This window comes from Lactuca saligna, chromosome 3, assembly GCF_052625555.1.
Source record: "Lactuca saligna cultivar CGN05327 chromosome 3, ASM5262555v1, whole genome shotgun sequence".
In the NCBI taxonomy this organism is placed as follows: Eukaryota; Viridiplantae; Streptophyta; class Magnoliopsida; order Asterales; family Asteraceae; genus Lactuca; species Lactuca saligna.
In genome coordinates, this window is record NC_136419.1 from 145,417,688 (window position 1) to 145,433,600 (window position 15,913).

The window sequence follows — 15,913 nt, forward strand, 5'->3', positions numbered from 1 at the left end:
GTCTGCTGCTCCTGTCTTGGCTATTGGTCAAGGGAAGGGAAAGAAGAGGAAAGCTTCTTCAAATAACTATCGAAAGGTGAAAGCCCGAGATGGTTCCTCTTCTAGTGGGACCAAAGTTGATCCCTCTAAGCCCTGCTCTAACCCGAAGGAGGCAGAGTGCCACCACTGCCACAAGATAGGACATTGGAAGCGAAGCTGCCTGGACTACCTGCAAGCCATTAAGGAAGGAAAGATCAAGCCATCTTTCGCAGGTATATATGCAATAAAATCTAACGATTCTAATCATGCTATTTCTTGGGTTCTTGACACCGGTTGTGGTTATCACATTTGTTCTAATGTGCAGGGACTAAGAAGAAGTAGGGATGTGGAGCAAGGAAGAATCAATCTAATCATGGGGAACAGAATATCGTCGCCTGTGACCAAGATTGGAGTGTATTCTTTAGTGCTTAAGAATAGTTTAGTTTTAGATTTGAACAATTGTTGCTATTCGCTAGAAATGGCTAGAAACATCATTTCATTTCATGGTTTATATAGACAAGGTTTTAGATTTTCTTTTAATAATGAGAATGGTTCTATTTTGGCTTATCTAAATGGTGTCTTTTACTTTGAAGCTATACCATGTAATGGAATATATGAAACTGTTATGATTGTTGATAACTTAGGAAATGATGTTTTGAATATTGATTCTTCCACTAGTATGGATAAAGCATCCTTGTGGCATTGTCGTCTTGGACATGTCAACAAGAAACGCATAGCCCAACTCCAAAAGGATGGAGTGTTGGAGTCATTCGACCTTAGGGAAGATGACACATGCGAGTCTTGTTTGCTTGGAAAGATGACTAAGTCACCCTTCACGAGTACTTGTGAAAGGGGTGAGGGCCTATTGGACCTAATACATACCGATGTATGTGGACCCTTTAGATCCACCACGAAGGATGGGAACCGCTTCTATGTGACTTTTACCGATGACTATAGTAGATATGGGTATATCTACTTAATCAAGCAAAAGTCAGAAACCTTTGAAAAGTTCAAAGAGTTCAAGAATGAAGTGGAGAATCAATTGGGCAGGAAAATCAAGATGCTTCGATCCGATCGAGGAGGAGAGTACCTAAGTCTTGAATTCCACGAGTATCTCAAGGAGTGTGGAATAGTTTCGCAATTGACGCCTTCTAGGACACCACAATTGAATGGTGTGGCAGAAAGGCGTAATCGAACCTTATTGGATATGGTTCGCTTTATGATGAGTCGTGCTTCACTACCTATCTTCTTTTGGGGGTATGCCTTAGAGACTGCCGCCCATATCCTTAACCGAGTCCCTACTAAGAAGGTTGCCAAAACACCTCACGAGATGTGGACGGGGAAAGCTCCCTCGTTGGCACATATCAAGGTTTGGGGTTGCGAGGTTTTCGTAAGACGAGATACTCACGACAAGCTTGAACCTCGAAGTGAGCGATGTATTTTCATCGACTACCCGCAAACTTCCTTTGGATATCTCTTCTATAGACCGAAAGATAATGTTATCTTTGTTGCAAGGAGAGGAGTTTTCCGAGAGCGAGAACTCATAAGCCAAGGAGAAAGTGGGAGGCAAATCGAACTTGAAGAGATTCAAGAATCGATAAATGAAGGAACCTCTACCGCTGGCATTCAACCCGAGGAGGAAACTCCGGTTGAACCGATTGACGAATCCTTACCTCTTAGACGTTCCGATAGAGTTAGAGTTCATCCCCAGTTTTATGGTTTTCATATTACTACCGAAGGGGACACGTATATTAGTGATTGTACACTAGTAAATCTTGATGAACCTAATAGCTATAAGGAAGCCATGGCAGGCCCGGAGTCTGCGAAATGGAAAGAGGCGATGGATAGCGAGATCCAATCCATGTACGATAACCAAGTTTGGAATTTGGTTGATTACGTGCCCGAACGTAAGACCGTAGGGTGCAAGTGGATCTTCAAGAAGAAGACCGACGTGGATGGGAACGTACACACATACAAAGCGCGATTGGTTGCGAAGGGCTTTACTCAAACTCCCGGAGTTGACTATGATGAGACCTTCTCACCAGTTGCGAAGATTAAATCTATTAGAGTGATGCTAGCGATTGCCGCATTTCATGATTATGAGATTTGGCAAATGGATGTCAAGACCGCTTTCCTTAACGGAAAGTTGGCTGAGGATGTTTACATGGCTCAGCCAGAGGGGTTTGTGGATCCGAAGCATCCGAATAGAGTGTGTAAGCTTGAGAAGTCCATTTATGGACTTAAGCAAGCGTCTCGCAGATGGAATCTTTGCTTCGATGAGAAAGTCAAAGAGTTTGGATTTGTACGAAGCGAAGACGAATCTTGTGTATATGTCAAAGCCAGTGGGAGTATAGTAAGCTTCCTCGTTCTATATGTCGATGACATATTACTCATAGGAAATGACATCCCGACTCTGCAGGAGGTTAAGTCCTGGCTCGGGAAGTGCTTCGCTATGAAGGACCTCGGAGAGGCTTCTTACATTTTGGGAATAAGGATAGTAAGAGAAAGAAGTAAGAGACTAATTGGACTTAGTCAGAATACTTACTTGGAGAAGGTATTAAAACGTTTTAGTATGGAAAACTCAAAGAAGGGAGAACTACCGATACAAGGAAATGCCAAGTTGAGTAAGACTCAAAGTCCGAGTACCGAAGCCGAGATAGCAGAAATGATCCGAGTACCATACGCTTCCGCAGTTGGCTCAATCATGTACGCTATGACTTGTACTCGCCCTGATGTAGCCTTCGCTTTGAGCATGGTTAGCAGATATCAAGGGAACCCTGGCAAAGCACATTGGATTGTGGTGAAGAACATCCTTAAGTACCTTCGGAGGACGAAAGAATGGTTCTTAGTCCTTGGAGGGAGTGATGACTTGAAGGTGCGAGGGTATAGTGACGCCAGCTTTCAAACCGACAGGGACAACTATCGTTCGCAGTCGGGCTGGGTTTTTACCCTAAATGGAGGAGCAGTGACATGGAAAAGTTCCAAGCAGGAAACCGTAGCTGATTCAACGTGCGAATCAGAGTACATCGCAGCAAGCGAAGCGTCGAAGGAGGCAATATGGCTGAAGAACTTCATCGGTGATCTTGGAGTTGTACCGGCCATAAAGGAGCCCATGGAGATTTTCTGTGATAACGAAGGTGCGGTTGCCTTGACCAAGGAACCGAGGGATCATGGTAGATCTCGACATATCGACAGAAAATATCACTTCATTAGACATCGTGTAGAAGAAGGACAACTCGTAGTGAAGAGGATATCATCAGAAGATAACCCAGCAGATCCGCTTACGAAGGGACTGAGTAGGGTTAAGCACTTACAGCATGCTAGGAGTATTGGGCTGAAGGATGATATTAGCATAGATTAGATAGTATTAGAAACGTATAATAGATAAATGTAATTGACATTTGATGAATAAATAAAGAAGTTTTATTTATGAGTAAAGTTACTATCACATGTTAGTTGTTTAACTATTGTTTCACTTTGCATGTTTTGACTTCCAGAGTAATTGAGTTTATTAGGAATAATCGAATTATTCAAATGGTCCACAATCGTTCATATGTTGGGAGTAGATATGAATGAAGATTGTCGTGAATTGGTGTGTAGAGTGTCTGAATGGTGTTAGACATAGCAAGAGTTGCTACAACGTTCATGAGTGCTTATGAACTGGTTTTGAGCATTGGAATAAACCCGCGCTTGCTGGAATCACCTTATGGAATACGATATAAAAGGTGATCGCGAGACGATAATATCATATGGTCTTAAAACCTAGATATATGGTTTATTATTTGTTAATTGATTGTGCATTGATAATGCGAAAACGCATCAGTAACTTGATGTTATAAAACGCATTGTTGTGTATAGTTGGTTAATGAATAAGTAAATGCATATAAGTCGAAGTTTATCTGTAAATTTTATCCTAAGAGGATAGAAGAGATATCTTGGCCACTCGATGATTTGATTTGACTTATGTGCTGGGCCCGGTCAGAACTGAATTGATGTGTTCGATTAAGTTCTATGTCAAATAAATCGAAGATCGAGAAATCTAGATGCTAGACTAACCGTTCCATAGGATTGTCAGCATGATATCTAACAGAGGACTGTACGATCCCTTATCTAAAGGACAAGATTGATTAGATCAGAGTTAACAGCGTCTTTGAGAGCTACGATTGCAAACCGAATTGTACTTGTATAGTTACTAGACTTATCCAAGTGGGAGACTGTTGGAATAGTGTCTAAGGCTGTAACTATATTCGGTTGTGCATGGTCCTTTTGGGTTGCCTTCACCATAGCAACTTGAAGGATGATTTGTTAAGAGAGAGTAAATATTATAAGAAATAATATTTAGCTATTTGGTTAATATAAGTCATAAATTAATCGGTATTAATTTGGTGACTTAAAGAGATTAATTAAATAAGAGGGTATAAACTGTCAATTGTTTGATAGTTAAGCTTTAGACTGTAAATCCATTAGGGTTGACTTTGGACGGATTCTAAGAGCTTTAGGATAGCTCAAAATCGTCCATAAGGATATCTATGGAATGGATTTGGATAGCCTTAAGAGAAGATTATCCAATTAGGGTTTAGGGTGAAACCCTTAAGGAGTCTACAAGTATAAATAGACCCTATGGGTGAGGGAATTCGATACACAACCTTAAGCAAGGATACTCTGGCCGAATTCCTCCCCTCTCCTCTCTCCTAAATCATCTTGCTTGCTATTGGTGTTTGTAAGCCATTAGAGGAGTGACATTTGTGACTCTAGAAGCTCCAAGACAAGAAGATCAACAAGGAACTCAAAGGTATGATTCTAGATCTGTTTTAATGTTGTTGTTTAACCTAATTAGCCATTAGAAGTCTTGGATTCAAAAGCATGTTTATTAGAAAGCCTAGATCCAAGCATTAGGGTTTTGCATGCGCACATAGGAAAGTTCTTATGGCTAAAACCCAACAAAAATGTCCAAAAAGTTTCTATTTAAATTCTTCTATGTTTAAATCTCATTAAACCATGATCATACGTAAAAAGAACGCCCAAATCCGACTTCGTATATTGAAGTTATGATTTTTCCAAGTTCAGCTTAGCAACAGACAGCTAAAAACTCGAAACGAAGATCGAGCGACATTTGGCCGGGATGACCTAAATGAGAATCGAAGGTCTCGATAATAGTATTTCAACGGTAAAAAGTCTGGCAAAAACCGACGTCAGATAAAGAAGTTATGAATTTTTAAAGAAATTCCTTAATCACGTCATTTTAATAAATAAATAATAAAAATAATTTCGGAATTTGCCAACGGAATCTAAACAAAAGTTGTAGATTGTAGTCTCACCTTCGCGGGGATATAAAGAACGTCGAAAACGGAGTTCGTATGAAGGAGATATGATTTTTTGAAGTTTGATAAATAATTTATATATAATTTTTATTAAAAAATCGGTATTATCCGAAGAGGAGTCAGCCTAGGGCCGAAGTACGCGCCGCGTACCCTCGTACGCCCTGCGTACTCGAGGGCACGGCCTCGGATCGTCCACGTCGCCCTATGCGAAGCTATCCGACCCGCTCCATCCGAAATACGTAAGCGATGACGTACGGGTACGTGTTGCGTACGCCCGTACGCCCCGCGTTCGGAGGCGGTTCAGCACCCCTATAAAAGGGATGCGAGCCTTTCCGAAAAATTTGTTCATTTTCTCTCTTTCTCTCACGATCTTGCCTCGATTTCCGTGCCCGTTCAAACCTGAAGCTCTGGTCTTTTTGCTCAAGTCCCGAGGGTCGATTTTACTCCCGAGAATCCCGAGAAAAATCCGTTTCCCGAGACGAAACTCTGCCCGGTTTTCGATCTCGCTATCTTCAAACTTCCAAGTGAGTTCATACCCCTTTATTCAACCTTTGAAATGCTTATAAATGTTTTAAATACTTTATGGGGGGGGGGGGATACACGTTAAACACTTATAGTTATTGCTTCGATCACATGTGATTGCATTAATCACATGTGATTAATAACTAGGAAACCAATGATTTTATCACTGTTCAAACTGTTTTACTTCAAAATGTTTTACAAACTCTTTTACTTATCAAATGCTTTATTGTAAACTTTGTTTTACTACCTATAAATTTGCATGCCCATATATGTATAGCTGTATAAATAATGTTTAAAGGGCTTAGGAAAGCCACCTGTCCTATTTCCTTTTCCTCGATTTGGATGTGGTCTGGTGGAATTTCGGGTGACCATCCGAGGGTCGTTTCAATATTAGTTATATATCATATATACATGTATTGACATAAAAGTACTTCCATATTCATACTTATCAGCACCTCGTTAGTAAGTTACCATCGGGGTAACACGGGATCATACTACTACAATTTCTAGATCAACGAGTCAGTTCATTCAGGAGTCAATACTTATTACTAAGAGAACATATACAACGATACTAGAACAAGTAACATTATATTGCATATACACGAATACGTTAACAATTGTGATCCACTGTATGGGAGCATGTCTTAATTGACATGACCCGAGTTGTAGCCAGAGTCTCTTGGAGGGAGAGCATGAGTTTACGTATAGATCTATACTGGATTGACTATCCTACACCTCGCTGCTAGCTACAGTGGGACCGACAGGTCTGCGGGTGCCAAACGTCATACCTTATTTTTCGACTATACGTTGTCGATGTTACCAGTCGATAGTATGGTGCAATTTATCACATGATACCTTAATATAAACCCGGTTTAAGGTAGTTAGTACAGCAGTAGTTCATATAAAACAAAACTACCGTACTACAATAATTTACCCATTACATTTTGGTGATAACCTCACTTAAACTTTAATGTACAAACTATATTTTGTTAAATGATAGTTACACTTGGGAAATTACACACTTTTACATCAAACGAGCATACAAAACAATTAAGCCTTGGTAGAGGGCTACTTTAACAGATTATATATGTTTTTCTGAGAGATTCAAACTTTTACAAACACTTACATACATTTACAACTCATACTTGCGACAGGTTCAAACGTTTTGATAACAAACCTCGACACTAAAATATTTATGAATTCACCAGCTTAATGCTGATAAACTCTTTCAAAATAACTTGTATTCTCAGGTCATCAGTAGTCAGGTACCGATGCTAGCTTTTGAGAAGATGGAGCGCATTCAAGACTCATCATATTATTTTGAGTTAAATTATATTTTTGGTGTCTAAAACTGTACAGAACACGCTTGTATTAAAATTTTATATTTAATGCAATGGATGATGTTGTTTGCTTATTTACATTTACTGTGTTGTGATACTTTACATGTTGTCCTCCGCCCTAGAACGTTTCCGCCATTCTTGGTTTTGGGGTGTGACAGCACGCGAATCCAGATCGGGTATATGATTCTGAGAAGGAAAGAAGGTAGTTCAGCGGTTGACGAATCGAGTAGTTCAGGGTTGGGAGTTTGAGAACTTCCCATCAGTGCGTGCGTGTAAAGGGTAATGGCGGGTATGTGGTTCGGATTCAGGTTAAAGGGCCGCATGTAGAACTCGTGTGAGTAGGAATGGAGATCTTGAGGTCAAATTGCAGGAGATGTTTTCGTGCTAGCTGTCAGTGGTGGAAGTATTGTCAGACTACAGGGCAGCCGTAGCATTTCGTAGTAGCTTCGTTGGCGGAGTCGGTGCGAGGCCCTTATCTCCTAGCATTCAGATATGGATCGGGAATGGGAATGGATGAGAATGGTATGGCGTCGCCGGTTTAGCCATTGAGAGATGGGGCCTTGGAAGAGGCCGCTCTAGGATATAGTCGGGTGAGACCCATGGGCGAGGCCCGTATGAGGATAGCAGTGTAGGTGAAACCTGAGAGCAGGGTGGCTCAGTAGTACGGTTGGGTGAGACCCGTGGGTGAGGCCCGTGAGCTTTAGCAGCACAGGTGGGACCTGGTAAGGATCTTAGCGTCTAGGCAAGGGGATCAAGGATCCCAGGAAATTGTAGTGCCAGCATGGTAGAATAGATTAAGCAGTATAGGTGGCGGAAGTATCTTCGAATGTCGCTGAGGGCGACTAGTGGTTGTGCTGGGTCAATAATCGGTGAGGGTCGGTAATCCAGTTGTTGATAGGTTGGTAGGGACCAGGATGATCTCAGTTCATTCGGAAGCCAGGTAAGAATAGCAGGATTTCTAGTCAGTAGCAGTGCGGGGATGCAGAGTATAGTGGAATTCAGTTAGTCGATCGTGGGGTGCTCGACACCAAATGATAGCAGGATGAATGCCCAGAGGGTACTAGCAACGATGACCCGTACTGGGAGTGGCGGGAGTAAAAGATTTGGTGAGGAAAGGGTCTTCATAGCAGCAGAAGGGATAGATGGTTATGGAGCGTTGCCTTGGGGAGACAGGGAAATCGCGCAAGGAAAGAAGGGGTGGACCCCTATGTTGCAGTACTCGGATATTACCAGAAAGATTGTCGGTTGAGTAAGTTGTGTTTCCAAGATGTTCAGGGTCTGGATGCATCCGAAGTTATTATCCGTAAGGATTGGCGTTGGTCTGAATGACTGAACGGAAGACCAACAAAGTTAGGCAGCTGGTGCTAGAATGGATGGTGGGGCTTTGGAGGTTGATCGCCGACAGTAGAGTATAGTAAACTTCGAGGACGAAGTTTAGTTTAAGTGGGGGAGAGTTGTAACACCCAAAGTTTCAAAGGCCAAGAAAGGAAAGAAAAGCCCTAATTTAAGGGCCGACTCGGTGAGTCCAAGGAGGGACTCGGCGAGTCTGAGCGGGATCCGGGTCGAGGCGTAAGTGACCGACTCGGCGAGCCGGTCAAGGTGACTCGGCGAGTCTGTTCTGTGCGTGGAATACCCTAAATTCGGGACTTGGAGCCTATATAAATGTCTTAATCTTCTTCCTAGGGTTCCTTACTGCCTCTTTAGCCCTGGATATCAAACCCTAGCCGTCACATCTCCTAGTTGAGCCTTGGAAGGTGCATTAAAGCTTGGATAAGGAAGAAGGAACTTGGAGGAGCAAGAAGGAGCTATAGATATGGGATTGTGAGTTCATTCTGAGCACTTGGAGGTAATAAACTAGTTCCTGGACCCTTTTTGCACCTAGATCTATGTGTGGTTGTTGGGGCTCTTTTGCCTTACACCCTAGTTTATGGCATATTTTGCCTAGATCTCCTTCTCTACACGTAAAGTTTGCAACTTTACATGTGGAATAGGCTTGGGAAGGGTAGATCTACAGTTTGGAGTCCATGCATGACTCTAAAATCCTCTGCATGTAAGGAGATCTGAAGGGACTCGGCGAGTCCTTTAAGTGGACTCGGCGAGTAGCATGAAGTTGTGGAGAAACTCGACGAGTGAGATGAACGACTCGTCGAGTCGTATGAAGATTGCCTTGTACTCGGCGAGTCTGTTCTTGTACTCGACGAGTCAGGTCGCGAAACCCCAAACCCTTCGAGTTGTGACTCGAATCAGTGATTCGGGTGGAGGTTCAGTGAGTTGGACAGGTCTGGACTCAGAAATCGGTAGACTCAGCGAGTCATGGACTGACTCGGTGAGTCGAGTCAGGAATGAAAGGAATCTGATCATTTTGAACTCGACGAGTCAGTAGGGTGACTCGGCGAGTAGGGTTGACCTGGAAGGTTGACTTTGACCAGGACTTTGACTTTGGACCAGGGTGGACTTGGTTGTCTTTCGGGGGTCAGTTAGACTCAGTGTTGCATTGATATTGGTAGTTCGGGGGGCAAGAGGAGCAGGAGTTCCGTGAGTTGTCAGGCAGCAACTAGTGCAAGCATCAGCAAGTTCAGCCAGTGCAGGTGAGTTTCCCCTTTGTGTGAATGGGTCTAAGGCCACAATGCCAGCCCATGTAGTTATGAGTAGAAGACCCGGGGGTTAGCCCTAGGCACAATATGCTAGTATTGATTGCAGGATGAGGTCCAGTAATAGCGGGCGGGTGCCCAAGGAATTGTTTATATATGATAGTTTATACTTGTTGTCTGTGTGATACATGTATGTGCCTGGTAGGGAGGTGAGTGTGGGCGAGGTCCCGTATCTCACCAATAGCAGAGTGTGAATGGGGTTCCATATCTCACTAGTAGCAGATTAGGGGCGAGGCCCGAACTAGAACAGGAGTGAGAGTGGGCTAGGCCCGTACCTGACTACCATTAGGAGCATGGACGGGGTTCCATGACTCATCAGTAGCAGGACATGGGCGAGGCCCAGGATAAGCGAGGCCTTAGGACAGAACTAGTTGCATGTGTCAGTTATGTGTTGTGAAATGTGTATGTGTTATTATTTGTTGACGGGCGAGGCCCTGTGACAGGCGAGGCCTAAGTAAAACAGATCTGTATTCGAGCGGGGCTCGAAGCCAGGCGGGGCCTGGAGCGGCGGGGCCGTTGTAGCGGGCGAGGCCCGAGGTAGGGGGCGAGGCCCAAGATAGGGGGCGTGGCCCAGTATGTGCAGTATGTGGTTATGCATGGTATGTGGTAGGGTGGGGAACTCACTAAGCTTCGTGCTTACGGTTTTCAGTTTTGGTTTCAGGTACTTCCGGTAGCGGAGGAAAGAGCTCGGGGTGATCGCATGCACACACCATAGATTAGACAGCCTGAGAATGTTTACTCTGATAACGAACATGTGTTTTGAAAACTTATACTCATATTATGTTTTGGAATGATGACTTTACTTTAAGTAATGATTTATTAAAGAAATTTTTGGTCTTAAATTTTGGGTCGTTACACTAATTCTTACACTTGGGCTTGTAATAGACTAACACTTTATGGATTCTCACATAAGCTTATCCCATCACTAATCAGTCATGGATTATTAGCCCAACCTATATATATATATATATATATATATATATATATATATATATATATATATATATATATATATCATTGATTTACACAATCAGCCCCTATATATTTAATTAGTCTCTTTTGATTACTAAATTAGTTCTTGATCAATACTAATTAAATAGTATGATCCCTTAATTAATATATTATACTTATAATATATCAATAAATCATATTAACCTCTTTCTCAAATATCCATCCTATCAAATTGCCCTGGTGATATGTAACCCGAAATGGACCATGCTACTCTCGGGTCAAGTATATACCAATTATAGTTATGGGCTTAGACACCTAATCCAAGATAATCACCATTCCATACTCGGTTCCCTTTAAATTTCAACCTTAGTCAAAGTCCAAGTCAAAGTCAAAGTCAACGCTAAGGTCAAAGTCAACGCCCCACGTTGACTCAACTCGTCGAGTTACTCTTCAACTCGACGAGTTACTATACATCACATAATTGTGATTTCGCGTTCCAACTCGTCGAGGTCTTCCCTATCATAGAATTGGGATATTTTGAACCAACTCGTCGAGTTCCTCTATGAACTCGTCGAGTTCTTTAGTCTGTTAACCCTTCTTAATGTATTAAACCCTTATTCTTCAAATCCACACCCTATACTCCAGATCTAAACTGGAAATGACCCTAGGAGGGTAAAGTTTCCACCTTTACCTGCTAATACTCTTCTTAAAGAGGTTGAGCTCAAACCTAACCCTAAAAAGGCCAAAGTCTTGATCCAAGGACAACCAAAACTACACAATAGACCATGCGATCATAGATCTGGACTTTAGGGACTACATGGGCATGTAAAGTCCCAACTATCTCTACATGCATGGCCATTAGAAGCTCCAAAAGGCCAATATGATGGTCTAGGGGTTGCATGGGACTTCCATGACCATAGATTTGGAACCTTTATGCCATGGAAACCCTTCTAGAACTCAGATCCGAAGTATAAACTTATTTGGGACGTCCAACTCCCAAGGACCATGAAACTTGGATCAAAACCAATCAAAATAGCCCCAAAAGAATATCTAAACAACTACAAGGAAAGGTTCAGACTTGATACCAGCAAAAAGTCGAGGATGAAGCTAGGATTCTGGATCTACAAACTTCTTCTTGTGCCCTCAAGCTCTTCCTTCTTCCAATGGCTTCAAAACACACACTAAAACACTTTAATTGACTCCCACACACTCACAATAGCATTAGGGTTTTTGGACTCTGGGTTTAGACAATGGAGGCTGGAAACCCTAGAGTTTAAGATGTATATACAGGGTGTAAAACCCCGAGATTTGGGTTTCACATCTGCCAGCCTACTCGTCGAGTAGGTTTCTTAAAACCCGTGGCCTAAGCAATCTTTACTCGACGAGTTTGGGGCTACCAACTCATCGAGTTGCTGTATGAAAAAAGAATAAATTAGGGTTTTAAATACATACCAGGATTTAAGTGTTACGAATGGTGATATTATTATTTAAAGAGTTATTAAATGAAGTTAAAAAAATAAAAAATCTAATTTAACTGCTATGCGGATAACCAAACAATATAAACGAAGTTGTTCATTTCACCATTGCCATGTTTGCGGATGGAACCAATACGCCATAACAGCTAGGTAGGACTTCACATTTTCATGCCAAGCGGTCGAAATTTTACATGTCAAATAAAAAACATAATTATAATGCTCAAATCCTAAAATTATTTAATTGTTTGTTTCGATCTAAAGTTTTATTACATCTCATGCGGTTTACTGGATTATAACATGATTGAAGTCTCACTCAAATAATTTTTGTAAGACATGAGTTGTTGAAATAATCGAAGATCTTATTGGATGACAACTTTGCAAACGTTATTCGTATCTTGTCGTGTTGAAAAACAAACCAAGATCCGATATTAGTTATGCATGATTGAAATTACGTCGTTTCACCACTTGGCAAACACTCATCGGTATTAGTTATGCATGATAGAAATCCCACATTTTTTGCATCAAGTTTGTTTTTGCTTTGTGGTTCAGAATGCAATAATCAGAATTACACCGAATATATAGGTTTTGGTAAGTTAGTCTTATTTCCACCACATTAGTATTCATATAAATTTTTTGATGTTACATCCGTATTCATATAGAATTTGTAAGGATGTCATTTCCAGTTTTTTAAAATTGAAGAAGGAAGTCAATGGTTAAAAAAAAAAATACTTCGAGAATATTAAGTGCTTTTTGAGCATATTGAAACCAATATACACCTATTTATACCAACTATAGAGTAGCAAATGATCCATTTAAGGATTCAAACGGCTATATGCCTTTTCGGAAATATATTCCTATCTTTTGTTTTTATCAATATTTATATCATAGATCAATACAAATGTGTAAATCAAGAGTGATGATTAAAAAAAAATAATGGATTCCACGTGCCATTGTTTTGTTTATGAGTATCTAATATGAAAATATTTAATTTTTTTTTTTTACAAAATACAGTTTTCCGTGACCAACGACCATATCCGATTTATTGGATATTTTTGGTGGATCCAGTTGATATCCATCGGGTAGGATATATCCAGTTTACTTATTATCTGACCGGATATTGAAAAATCCGAATCAAATACTTTGCTGGATACAAAAGCTTTGGGTTGAGCGGGCTTTCATGGGCTTAAACACCTACCAAACCAAGTGAGTGGGTCGAATCTGATTTCCGAGACTGAAACCCTACTCTTTGAATTTGATCTCCAATTACACAATTGCGATCATCCTGATTCCTAACTGGATCTCAGAAAATAAATATATATTGAAATAGTTTTAAGATCAGACAAAATCTCAACCTTCACCTCAAACCGAGAAATGGCGAAGATCACGATGATGAATTCTCTCCTCTCTTTAGTATTAGTCTTCTTCATAGCCTCATCATCGGCAATTGCTGGCTCCGATTCTCCTTTCATCGTCGCTCACAAGAAAGCTACACTCAACAGACTCAAATCCGGCGCCGAAAAAGTCTACGTTTCCATCGACATATACAACCAAGGATCTGCGTATGTAGTTTCCACCTTTTTTTTTTTTTCTCTCTTATTTACTTTACATCTATCTCTACATGCTTTTGCTCCACAAATTCGATTTGCCATCTGCACATTCCGATCCATGTTTTACGCCTTCGGTTACTTTCTTATACTATCGATCTGAATAGATCGATGGAGTTGCTATGCTCAGGCCATCTAATTACTTACGGATCCGGTGTTTTTGTTACAATCTGAGATTGATTAGACAGATATATTCTTTAGCTATGAATGACGAATTAAGCCTTTTAAATTTCTAGCAAGAGATGTTAATTAAGCTACCTTTATGCAAAATTTTGTTCCAGGTAGAAAAAAATTGTTAATTTAATGACAAGTCAATAGTTTTCTCTTGTTTTTGCCAAAGATATATTTTGAACTATGGTGATCGCGTTGTTTATTTCCTCTTAGAATCTATGCAGAAATAGTGTTGCAATTGCAACTTGCAAATTGCAATATGATCATTGAGAAGATATTTGACCTAAATTTCACTGTAATTCAATAATGTTACCAATGAGTAAAAGTACATATAGCTAGCTAACTATGATTTTAGGCATATTACCATGAAGCACTATCATTTCATTGTTTGTTTATATAAAGTTTTGACAAATATATCAAATTATTTCTTACATAGCCTCATACTTTCACCATCTTTTCCATCCAGAGCGGGTTATGATGTTAGCCTCAGCGATGATGGCTGGTCTTCTGAGATATTCAGCATCGTCTCAGGGAACACTTCAACTTCATGGGAAAGACTCGATGTGTATGTATCATATCATCATATTCTTGAATCGATGTTTTCTTTTCTTGAATTAATTCTCACAATGATTACTTGTTATGTTGTCAGTGGTGCTGTTGTATCACACTCTTTTGAGTTAGAGTCAACAGTGAAATCTGTCTTTTACAGCACTCCTGCTGTTATTACATTCCGTGTCCCCACAAAAGCTGCACTACAGGTTAGATTCATGGATATATCTATTCTCAAGTAATTTTAATTTTATTATTATTTATAATTTAAAGTCTTACAATCTTTTTTACTGATGCAGGAGGCATATTCCACCCCACTTCTTCCTCTTGAAATCCTATCAGATAAGCCACGTGAGAACACATTCGATCTTGTAAGTCTTTTACTCTTTAAAACAAATTTATAAAATGATTCAGAATTGAAATAATAATAATGCATTGATGTGTATGTGTTCTTCTGCATGAATGTGTGCTTTGATGGATTCTACTCTTTTAGGCTAAGGTATGGAATACTCTTTTTATCTGGTTTTAGAAATTTGGGCAAATGTGAAAATGTCGTTTTTAACCCTGAATTATGTATTTGCAGAGGTTATTGGCGAAATACGGGTCATTAGTGTCGGTGATTTCCATAGTGGTGCTATTTGTGTACCTGGTGGCAACTCCATCAAAGGCAGGTGCTGCAAAGGGAAGCAAGAAGAAGCGTTGATGATGTGTGAGGTTTTGATGTAACCTTTGTTTTAGACTCAGTTTTTTTGTTAAATGTCTTCAAGGAGATAGTTTGAGAGGCTTTGTAGTCTTATGTTTTCATATATGTGAAAGAGTTGATTACGGATTAATTAATTTGCATTAACTAGGTGTTATGTTTTTATTTTTGTTGGAGTTCCAAATCTTTTAGACATAGGTTATGACTCAAAACATTGCTCAAGGTATAACCTGAATAACTTTAAACTTTGTAAGGGAAAGAGTAAATTACTAAAATCGTCCCTATGGTTTGGTTAAAATTTTACGTTTGGTCCCTAACTTATTTTTTTTGCACTCGGATTGCTCCTAGCCTCCTATGGTTTGATTTCGTTGTGATTTTCATCCCTATAGTTTGGTTAAAATTGCATGTTTGGTTCCTAATTTTATGTATATAAGGGATGAAAAACGCAAAAAAATCAAACTACAGGGACGATCCGAATGCAAAAGAAAAGTTAGGGAACAAACGTGAAATTTTGACCAAATCATAGGGATGATTTCTCTAAGGGAATTGTGTTTGACTTTATGGTAATATTAATAAAACTGATGAATATTCTTCATGATAAGTCAATGAAT

The 15,913-nt window shown here is 40.3% G+C and overlaps 1 protein-coding gene across 1 annotated transcript; it reads left to right on the plus strand.

Annotated features, from left to right (window-relative positions):
• Positions 1–13,462: 13,462 nt before the first annotated feature.
• LOC145037346 (translocon-associated protein beta (TRAPB) family protein) lies at positions 13,463–15,435 on the plus strand. The gene is made up of 6 exons (XM_078985987.1): positions 13,463–13,837; positions 14,520–14,618; positions 14,703–14,811; positions 14,902–14,973; positions 15,096–15,101; positions 15,186–15,435. The coding sequence occupies exons 1-6, from the start codon at positions 13,650–13,652 to the stop codon at positions 15,303–15,305; spliced, it is 594 nt and encodes a 197-aa protein (XP_078842113.1). The 5' UTR covers positions 13,463–13,649; the 3' UTR covers positions 15,306–15,435.
• Positions 15,436–15,913: the final 478 nt, after the last annotated feature.

What these genes read in the sequence shown, in the direction of transcription:
- LOC145037346 (XM_078985987.1), top strand. Translation starts at nt 13,650, where the DNA reads ATGGCGAAGATCACGATGATGAATTCTCTCCTCTCTTTAGTATTAGTC. An exon ending in ATATACAACCAAGGATCTGC is followed by an intron (nt 13,838 to 14,519) that starts GTATGTAGTTTC and finishes TTTTCCATCCAG; the next exon opens with AGCGGGTTATGATGTTAGCC. An exon ending in CCACAAAAGCTGCACTACAG is followed by an intron (nt 14,812 to 14,901) that starts GTTAGATTCATG and finishes TTACTGATGCAG; the next exon opens with GAGGCATATTCCACCCCACT.